At 46.0% G+C, this 11315-nt stretch overlaps 1 protein-coding gene across 2 annotated transcripts in view; it reads left to right on the top strand.

The window, feature by feature from the left end:
- The first annotated feature begins 4231 nt into the window (after positions 1-4231).
- PCDH17 (protocadherin 17) overlaps positions 4232-11315 on the top strand; it is a 108767-nt gene continuing 101683 nt past the window's right edge. For both annotated transcript variants that reach the window (XM_067712875.1, XM_067712874.1), the window contains exon 1: positions 4232-9269. In XM_067712875.1, the coding sequence (XP_067568976.1) occupies positions 6699-9269 (2571 nt within the window). In that variant the 5' untranslated portion in view covers positions 4232-6698. The remainder of the gene's footprint in view (positions 9270-11315) is intronic.

The raw sequence follows: 11315 nt of genomic DNA, 5'->3' as shown, positions 1-11315 counted from the left end.
TTCATATTTATCATAAAGGGGAAAGATATGTTTTAGTGATTGTCCTGTTAGTAGTGTGAATTTGTCATTTGTTAAAAGGGGAATCTTTGATTAAAAGACAGCAGTTGGCTAATAGCTGTGTGTTAGAAGTGAGACTCAAATATCTCTGAAAGACAATGGAGACTAGAACTAGCTGTGAATGAAACACTATCCTTCACCTGTGGATTTAAATATGATATGGCAATCTTTGATACTTATTACATCTAAAACGTGTAGCTGTTAAAGTTATTTTTGAAAATTCTCTGTTAAATAAAAATATATGAAATCAAATATTGAAATAATGGTAAAAATGATGGAAAAGGAAATAGTGGAGAGAGAATTTTTCAGTCATATAAACAGTGGCTGTGTTGAAACTATCAGCAACAGAAATTTCTCTTAGGAACTGTATCTTATTGAATTCAACAATACAACAAACAGGACAAATTTTGGAAGAATGTTATAACTGCTACCATTTTGGCTACATACATAAACTCTCGGGGCTACATGCATGAACTCTTGGAACTACAACTACAGCTAGTCAATCTGAATTTTAAAGAGTCTCTCAGAGACAAAATTAAATACCTTATATAACAAAAAAGTCATAAAATAGCATTTTAAGATTATTAATGATATTCAATTATTGATTTAATGTAATAGCATTAATCAGCCTTGATCAGTCTATAAAAATAGACCTTAATACTTCTCTGTTTGAAGCTGTTCCAACATAATCAGTTTATTTTAAAACTCACCTAGAATAGCATAATATCTTATTAATGAAATAATGTTATGTTTATATGAGTATTTCTCAGTACTTTTTCTCAATGAGTGTGCATATATTTATATTTTGATGGAATCACACAAGCTTTTTGGATGTTCAATATATGTATAATAATAAAGGAATAATAATTTTGGTTTAAGGTTGAGACTATCATTTGCAATTACAACTCATGATTATCAACCAGTCTTTTCTTAGAAATATGAGATTCTAGGTATCGTGAGCTACACTCAACTCTGTGGTCCTCTGGATTCCTCAGCTAGAACGCTTATGTCCATAGCCTTCTATGGTATAAAAAACAATAGGATCTTTGAACTGTTTAACAATATTTATATCATCTCCTTTTTAAAAAATTGAGCTCAATATTTTAAGAATAGTTTAAAAAATACTCAAAATGGTATCTTAAAAAGAAAATTGTTTGGGGAAAAATAGAATATAAGAAAGTGTTACAAATTAGGAGTGACTACAGTTTTAAAAGTTGTATCTGGCTAAAGGGAAGTCAAACAATTGGAAGCTGATTTCATTTCCTTTAAAAATGAAATAGGGATGAGACATAAAGATTAAAATTAATTATTGTGGGTACATGTCAATCTTTAACAACAGAACTCAATACTTCAAATTAATATATGAGTAAGGTATCTAATATGTAGTAGTAGTTCTGTTTTGCTCCCCTTGGCTGAAACCCTGGGGTATTCACCATAATCATGGTAGTTCTCTCTATATACACTAGGGGGAGGTGTTACAATTACTCTGGAGGGGTGGTGGGCAAATTGGTGTCTATGAGTATGTGTTTCATATCTCTCACTGGTCTCTTCTTAGACACTGTGGTTTTCCCCTCGGTTGCATAACAACACTTCTAATTAAGAATAATCAATAAGCCATATTAACCTTTCCTTGGAAGTTTTTCATCCTTTTGTTTTTGCTTTATTGTAAACCTCAAGTAAGGATGTTTTATGACTTTCCTTGAATTAGTATGTATTGCAAAAATAAAAATCATAGATTTTTCATATTTAAAAAACAATGAGGGGCTTCCCTGGTGGCGCAGTGGTTAAGAATCTGCCTGCCAATGCAGGGGACACGGGTTCCAGCCCTCGTCCAGGAAGATCCCACATGCCACGGAGCAACTAAGTCTGTACGCCACAACTACTGAGCCCGTGTGCCACAGCTACTGAAGCCCGAGGGCCTAGAGCCCGTGCTCTGCAGGAGAAGCTACCGCAATGAGAAGCCCCTGCTCCCGCAAGTAGAGAAAGCCCACGCGCAGCAACGAAGACGCAACACAGTCAAAAATAAATTTAAAAAATTTAAAAGTAATGATTAAAAATGAGTGTGCATTCTCTATTCTTGATTTAAGTTAACGGCTGCTTTTAAAGCCTCTACACTTCAGATTTCAAGGTACATGCATTAGAACAGAGATACTAACCCCTTCCTGAGAAATGTAACGGTGAGGTTTCATGCGACGGTGCGGTTAGGCACCCACTCAGCAAAATAATCCAGATGTCAACAAAGCTGTAGCTCCCCTGTTTAGCAAAAGTATGTGCATGACAAACTATTTAAAAAATATAAAGACAGTTTAGGATTTGAAGGTCTGGCTGTAAAGAACACTTCTTTGAATTTTTAAACTGTTAAAGACAGTCTCTTAAGGGAGTGGTGAATTTTGGATCCAGATCACACTGCAAATTCAGACTGTAGGTTATCTCATTGAATCCTCTGGGAAATAAATAGCTCCTTTACCTGAATCTTTAAGCAATTATCCCAATAACAATCATCAGAACTTTCTTGTAATTGGTCTGGATTTGATTTTCTTTGAATTTTGAATGATTTATGTTACAGACTTATACGTTAGTCATTCACAAATTATAAATGGCAACTTTACTTCAGTATTTATGAATTGCGATCAATACTCTAGCAATCAAAACACTCACCTTTTCTATTTCAATACTTCAATTTTCTTTGGCGTTCTTTCCCAGAACGGCTGGATCACGAACAAAGCAGTCACCGCTTGTGGATGTTTGTGATAATAGTTTGGGGAGAAAGAATCTCTGAGATTAAGAACTGCAGAAGAAGTAGATGAATCAGGAGTCTCTCTCTCTCTCTCTCTCTCTCTCTCTCTCTCTCTCTCTTTCTGTGTGTGTGTGTGTGTGTGTGAGTGTGTGTGTGCGTGTGGTGGTAGTGGTATTACTTAGAAAGAATGAATCTTTTTTTTTCTTTCTTTATTAAGGTGCATTATCAGTAACTACCAAGTTAGAAAGGATGAATCTTAACAGATCTCCCACTGATCGGTCTTCACGGTTATGGTTCAGTTTCTACGCAAAGAAGCTTTGGCAAACGTGGTCATCAACACTTATGTGGTCTTAAGGATATAACATTCAAATTTCCATATGGACCTTTAATAATAAGGTCGAGGTAAACAAAACCCCTCGAGAACTATTATGAGTGCGTGTATGGATGTCCGCTTTACTTTAAATCTGGGCTGAGAATGCTGGAGACTGAAAACGGTAAAGCTCTAAGTATTATTTAGCCAGATTTGAGTTTTAACAAGCTACAAAGCTTTAATTGACCGTAAGCCTTTCTCCTTAGAGGAGAGGCACTTTTCCTCTGGGGAGACACAGTCTCTCTTTCACTGGGCTTTTGCTTTCTTCTGAAACACTATATAATCAAGTGACTTTCCTTGCCGCGGTGCCTGGGGACAGCTGATTTTTCTCCGAGGATAAAGAAAGTTACATATTGATTGCTGTTGCTCGCGGTGTGTTGGCAGTAGCGCGGGACAGAAGCGGGCGCGCTAGCCCTCGCATTTACACACACTCACTGAAATACACAACACACACACCCCGCCTCAGAAACACACACACACCCCACGTACATACACACACACCCCACGTACATACACACACATCCCTCTGCACCTCATTTAGATGGGTTCATGCGCAGGCAGAAGATCTGCTCCTCCCTTGGTGTGAATGAGTGTATGGTGCGCGCGTGTGTGTGTGTGTATACAGAACCCTATCAGGAAAACCGCAGCTACCCTATTCTGCAAGCTCGCTGCGATTCCGGTTTCCGTGTACACCGGATAAAACAATAAATAAATCGCTGCCAGACTTTTTTTTTTATTATTATTTCTCTCTTTTCCAGAGGAAGACGGTGGAGGCGTTTCTCCCGGTAGTTAAAGACTCAGGAGACCCTGCGGCGAGGCCCTGGGCAAAGCCGCCACAGCACACACGGGGCTCGGCTAGCCCGGCTGGTCTCCCACGTAACTGATCTAATCAATGGCTCTGAAGCTCGGAGGCTCCGGGCTCCGCCCCCGCCAGTCTCTCCTCCGCCTTCCATTGGGCGCGGGCCGAGGAGGCAGAGCCTTGCGCCTCGCGCGGATTGGCTGGCAGGAAATCAGTATCAATGTTTAAGCGGCGGCGTGAGGTGAATAGACTCAGTCAGCAAGAGACGCTGGGGAGAAAGCAGGGACTGCGAGCCCCGCGGATGCTGCAGCGCGGAGGGCGGCTGGGGAGACGCTACTCCAACTGTTGAATTTTCACCTTTCATTTCCACCGATGCTTTGCTTGCGGAGATGGATATATTTGCTTTGAAATCCGCACGTCTTTCGCAGGCTGTGAGCTGATCGTGACAGGCACCAGACTGAGAGACCACCCGTGACAAAAAAGGAGGACCCCCCCCAAAAAAAAACCAAAAAAGCAAAAACCTCCACAACGGACTGCACAATTAACTACGCACACCGGTGTTGGACTTTGTGAATAGAGAACATTGAGAGGAAAATCGTGAAATATGATGCGGGGCTAATCTGTGAACAGTCACTGTAATCCAGATTTGTTTTTTTTTTTTCCCCCAAGACTCTGAAAGATTTGGGGGTTCCTTACGCCTAACAAAAAGGGAAGGTTTTTTGTCGTTGTTTCGTTTTGTTTTTGTTTTTAAATAAATACACCTTGCAAAACAGACGCCTTGCTATCCAGAGCCTCGGACTCCGGCAGAAAGAGGTAGAGTAAAAGTGCTGCTGGATTCAGCTTCACCTCCTTCCTTCCCTCCCTCCCTTTCTCTCGCTTTTTCTTTTTCTCCAAAACATGAATCTGGCTTTTCTTTCTGTAGAGTGAGTCAGAGAAAGCGTTAGGAAAAAGCCACAACTAATGTCTGTGAAGGGAGGACGATGAGGCGAGAGTGAATACGATTCGTTCCGCTACTTCTGACTCATCCGGCAGATCGGAACACCTGCATTTCTGGATGTGTCATTCCCGTTTGTCGAGGCGCCTCGACAACCCGAAATAGTGTGTAGACAGACCCGTGCCTAGTATCCCCTGGGCGGTAGCTACCCGGGGAGGGCTCCCCTGGCTGGACCGCCGCGGCCGCAGCTCCTCGCCCGCTGCCCTCGCTAGTCGCCCAGAGAGACTGCGAGAGCGAGACTGCAGAATGCATCACGCCAAACCTTGATGCGTTCCTTTCATCCAGCCCACTCCTCCTACTATAGAAAAAATTGAAGAAAGAAAAAAAAAAAAAAAGCCCGCACTTTATTCGCTTCAAATATTCACCACTTTTATTCCTCTCCAAGGTTTTCTTTTCTAGATGAAGAGACCTGGGAGGCAGGGCCATTGGAAGGAGATGCTGAATAGAAAGAAAAGAGAGGCACTTGACAGCCCAGCCCTGTGAATGCAGAGACTGTTTTCCTTCTAGCGAGAGACAGGGAGAGTGTGTGTGCGAGGACTGGGAGGGTGGCTCCCCCTTCTTTTTTATTCCGCCTCTCCCTTCCCCTTCAAATCTGCACATCCAACCATGAGTTGCCTGTTGATTTCCTTTCGCCTGGGAAGAAAAGCAAACTGGAATTAAACTGCATCGAGAGAAGTCCTTGCTTGTGGGGAGAGAATGGGATGGTAGCGGCGGCTACTGGCTCAGCGTAGAGAAATTACAGAGTGTGTTCTACCATCAGAGGCGGAGATACATCTATACATTTTTTCCCCTCCCAGTAGACTCAAACCTCAAATGCTGATCAGGCTGTGGCTTTCTTGACTTGGGGAAGAGCCTTTTCCGAGGAAGAGAGGGAGGAGCCTCGTGGAGGGAGGAAACTACAAATCGGGACACTAGTTCTTTGCGCTGCATTTCCTCCCCTCCCTTTGGCTGCTCGGAAAGGAGAGAGAGAGAGAGAGGAAAAAAAAATATATCCTTGGCTGGGAGATGCAGTCTGCCGCCACCGCTGCCTCAGCCAGCAATGCAAGATTAGATCTCTAAATGCAGCAAAACACCGCCTGAAAACAGACCAACCCGCGAAGCAAGCAGATAATTCACAGGGCTCCGGCTATTTTGAAGCTTCAAATATATCTGACTGTCTCTTCGTTGTTCCTCATCCCCAGCAATTTCATCACAAGAGAGGAGAAACAAGTAAGGATTTCACTTTCTGATCTGCCTAGAGACACACCTCCCCGCTCCCTCCCCCACCCGATGTGAAGAGTATTCCGGAGGCAAAAAGCTGGAGTGGATTTGCAGCGCCCTAGCGGGAGCGAGGAAAACCTACGGATTCTTTAGCTCATTATCATCCTTCCCAAACGCGATTTCCTTCTTATCGCTTGTCTCATCGCTCAAGTTTGAGTCGCCCGAAGTCCGGGCGGGAGAGACAAAGCTCCGGGCTCGCCCCCAGCTGCAGGGAGCCGCCGCCTTGCTCAGTGCCCCTGCAGCTCTGCTGCACCGCTGCTTCTCGCCCAGTGCGGATGCTGTAGATCAACAGGTTCAGGGAACTTGAGCGGAATAAAGAGAGACCGCCGGGTGCCGCAGCCCGGGAGCGGAAGGAAGGAAGGATCCATAGACTTGTGGCTTGGATCGGGGTCGCACGCTGCGCCTGGGCCCCAAGCTGGCGCGCACCCATCCACTCGCCCCTCCAGTCCGGCTGCTCCTGACAGCACCCCACCGGTCTGGGATGTACCTTTCCATCTGTTGCTGTTTCCTCCTATGGGCCCCTGCCCTGACGCTCAAAAACCTGAACTACTCCGTGCCCGAGGAGCAAGGGGCCGGCACGGTGATCGGCAACATCGGCAAGGATGCTCGACTGCAGCCGGGGCTTCCGCCCGCAGAGCGAGGCGGCGGTGGCGGGCGAAGCAAGTCGGGTAGCTACCGGGTGCTGGAGAACTCGGCGCCGCACCTGCTGGACGTGGAAGCCGACAGCGGACTCCTCTACACGAAGCAGCGCATCGACCGCGAGTCCCTGTGCCGCCACAACGCCAAGTGCCAGCTGTCCCTCGAGGTGTTTGCCAACGACAAGGAGATCTGCATGATCAAGGTAGAGATCCAGGACATCAACGACAATGCTCCCTCCTTCCCGTCGGACCAGATTGAGATGGACATCTCAGAGAACGCGGCCCCCGGCACCCGCTTCCCCCTCACCAGTGCGCATGACCCCGACGCGGGCGAGAATGGGCTCCGCACCTATCTGCTTACGCGCGACGACCACGGCCTCTTCGCGCTGGACGTCAAGTCCCGCGGCGACGGCACCAAGTTCCCAGAGCTGGTTATCCAGAAGGCCCTGGACCGCGAGCAGCAGAACCACCACACGCTCGTGCTGACCGCTCTGGATGGCGGCGAGCCGCCGCGCTCGGCCACCGTGCAGATCAACGTGAAGGTGATTGACTCTAACGACAACAGCCCCGTCTTTGAGGCGCCGTCCTACCTGGTGGAGTTGCCCGAGAACGCCCCGCTGGGCACCGTGGTCATTGATCTGAATGCCACCGACGCCGACGAGGGTCCCAACGGCGAAGTGCTCTACTCTTTCAGCAGCTATGTGCCCGACCGCGTGCGGGAGCTCTTCTCCATCGACCCCAAGACCGGCCTGATCCGTGTCAAGGGCAACCTCGACTATGAGGAGAATGGGATGCTGGAGATCGACGTGCAGGCCCGAGACCTGGGTCCCAACCCCATCCCGGCCCACTGCAAGGTCACTGTCAAGCTCATCGACCGCAATGACAACGCTCCGTCCATTGGTTTTGTCTCCGTGCGCCAGGGGGCGCTGAGCGAGGCCGCTCCGCCCGGCACCGTCATCGCTCTGGTGCGGGTCACTGACCGAGACTCGGGCAAGAACGGGCAGCTGCAGTGCAGGGTCCTGGGCGGAGGAGGGGCGGGCGGCGGCGGCGGCGGCCTGGGCGGGCCGGGCGGTTCCGTGCCCTTCAAACTTGAGGAGAACTACGACAACTTCTACACGGTGGTGACTGACCGCCCGTTGGACCGCGAGACACAGGACGAGTACAACGTGACAATCGTGGCACGGGACGGGGGCTCGCCTCCACTCAACTCCACCAAGTCGTTCGCCGTCAAGATTCTGGACGAGAATGACAACCCGCCTCGCTTCACCAAGGGGCTCTACGTGCTGCAGGTGCACGAGAACAACATCCCAGGAGAGTACCTGGGCTCGGTGCTTGCCCAGGACCCTGACCTGGGCCAAAACGGCACAGTGTCCTACTCCATCCTGCCCTCGCACATCGGCGACGTGTCCATCTACACCTATGTGTCTGTGAACCCCACCAACGGGGCCATCTACGCCCTGCGCTCCTTTAACTACGAGCAGACCAAGGCTTTTGAGTTCAAGGTGCTTGCTAAGGACTCCGGGGCGCCCGCGCACTTGGAGAGCAACGCCACTGTGAGGGTGACAGTGCTAGACGTGAATGACAATGCTCCGGTGATCGTGCTGCCAACGTTGCAGAACGACACGGCTGAACTGCAGGTGCCGCGCAACGCCGGGCTAGGCTACCTGGTGAGCACCGTACGCGCCCTTGACAGCGACTTCGGCGAGAGCGGACGCCTCACCTACGAGATCGTAGACGGTAACGACGACCACCTGTTTGAAATCGATCCATCCAGCGGCGAGATCCGCACGCTGCACCCTTTCTGGGAGGACGTGACGCCGGTGGTGGAGCTGGTAGTGAAGGTGACTGACCACGGCAAGCCCACTCTGTCGGCGGTGGCCAAGCTCATCATCCGCTCGGTGAGCGGCTCTTTGCCCGAGGGGGTTCCCCGGGTGAACGGCGAGCAGCACCACTGGGACATGTCGCTGCCGCTCATAGTGACTCTGAGCACTATCTCCATCATCCTCCTAGCGGCCATGATCACTATCGCCGTCAAGTGCAAGCGCGAGAACAAGGAGATCCGCACTTACAACTGCCGCATCGCAGAGTACAGCCACCCGCAGCTGGGCGGGGGCAAGGGAAAGAAAAAGAAGATCAACAAAAATGATATCATGCTGGTACAGAGCGAGGTGGAAGAGAGGAATGCCATGAACGTCATGAACGTGGTGAGCAGCCCCTCCCTGGCTACCTCCCCCATGTACTTCGACTACCAGACCCGCCTGCCCCTCAGCTCGCCCCGGTCGGAGGTGATGTATCTCAAACCGTCCTCCAACAACCTGACTGTCCCTCAGGGACACGCGGGCTGCCACACCAGCTTCACCGGACAAGGGACTAATGCGAGCGAGACCCCGGCCACTCGGATGTCCATAATTCAGGTAGGAGACTCTTAGCATAACTGGGACTTTACATTTTGCTGGGTTTGGAGCTGTCCTGAAACCTTTGGAACAGGACTAGCCACACTGCTAGTAGCAGTGAGCAGGGAACTTTTTTAAATGAAAAGGATTTACACTTTTGCCACTGCGTGTACAACATATTCTATACATAACTCCTCCCATGTAAATAGTCAAGAATCTACAAGATGTAAATGTCTTATTTTTGCATTTTTAAAGTTTATTTTTATAGGTTTTAAAATGTTACCAGGGTTCACTATTTAATAGTTTATTTTACTTTATTTGTTGGTCTACATTTCTCTCCACAACAGAGGATTACTAGAGAGAGAAAAAAATTGTTTCAGTTAATTGACTTTAATATTTTTATTTCATTAAAAAAAAATCTGATGGCAAAAGAAAGAAATGTATACCCCAATATTAAGAAGTAAATTACCTGAAGCACAACATAGCAACCGGTCAGAATTCCAGAGCCTGAATCAATTTGATATAAGGTTTCACTCCCCACTCCCGGAAAAATATCAGTTTTTATATTTAAAAAGTGTTTTATATTTAAAAGTGCTCATGAATCTCATTTATTCTTCAGCTGAAACTGTAGCACAATGCATTAGTGTAGCTTAAGGGTTGGAACTGTGAATTATGCTCTGAAGATCTTTCAAAAGTTTGAAAAAATATAGGCTCTGGATAATGACTAGTATCTATCTATGAAAAGTTTATATTTATTTTGTCCTCTGATTTTTTTCCTGGTCTTCTTCCTTGGAGTCATTGAGGGATGAACAGAGTACACTAGAGGGGTGTACTCACTCTGTGCTGTTGAAAACAGAAGGCAAAGCTGCACTAAAGACACTGGTGCCAAAAAGAATTCAAGGTTGCATTTAGTTTGCATACTGAGTATTTTCAGTATATCTAGGTGATATTTAATATATATTAGATAGTATAATTTAAGGTTATTGGTATATGAAAAAAACTGACCCAGCATGGACACTAGACTCTAACAACAGCAGGTGACTATACTGTGTCTAGTTACTACCTAGTTTCTTTTCTCCACATACTGAGTTGTGTTATGAAAAAACCTTAATTCTTGCTTATTATGAATGCATGTTGCTACAAATTACTCTGGATGAACAATACTTGAAATACAAAATTGAGTTTAACTAAAAGTGACATTTTGGGAGGAAGATTAGTCTGGGACAAATGAAAATAATTTGTTCACAGTTTTGTGCTTTGAAAAAGCAAATACTGTTTTTATTATTAAAACAGAGTAGTACAATTTCATAATCTTATACTTTTTAACATAAGTGTAACAAGTAGTAAAACTCAGCAGAACATTTTCTTATAATAGGGTAACGTCCTCGTAAAACAGACTCGTACTTGACGCTACCAAATACTAGAATATCCACTGTAGTATTAAATCACACCTTTTACAGTGTTTACTACATACCAGTAATCATGAATTTTTGGAGATCTATATAAAACTGAACAAGATATTCCTCCCATAAAAACTGTAGTTTCTATGAAAGTCTATGAGTGTGTAAAACTGATATTTATGATAATTTCTTTAGAGGGATATATGTTAAATATATATATAGATCTTTTGCAGTCATTTTATAAATACACATTTGTTATATACCTTTCTTATATTTTTACCATTGACAGTTAAAAAGATATCACAGAGGGTTAATGCTTAATTTTTCACTTCAAGTACTATGAGTTGAATTCTTATTTAGGGTCCAGTAAAAATGAAGTTTGTGCAGTAGAATTCTCAGCAAGCCTGAATCCTGGTCAGATTAGTGAGGAACAATGTTGGATAGAAGTATCCAGGAGGTTTTGAGGGACAGGGGTCCCTATACAGTGTTTACACCTTACTGTTCTTGAAGCTGGTCATTGCCCAAGGGATGGATGATGATGATTCCTCTCATTAGCAGTAAAACTTGAGCCAAAGCAAATCTCTCTCTCTCTCTCTCTCTCTCTCACACACACACACACACACACACACACACACACAAAGGGAGAGAGAGAGTTTAAACAGCAAAC

The sequence above is a fragment of the Pseudorca crassidens genome, chromosome 18, assembly GCF_039906515.1.
Source record: "Pseudorca crassidens isolate mPseCra1 chromosome 18, mPseCra1.hap1, whole genome shotgun sequence".
Taxonomy (NCBI): Eukaryota; Metazoa; Chordata; class Mammalia; order Artiodactyla; family Delphinidae; genus Pseudorca; species Pseudorca crassidens.
The sequence above is the reverse complement of the archived record's forward strand: the minus strand, read 5'-3'. Positions and strand labels throughout refer to the sequence as shown.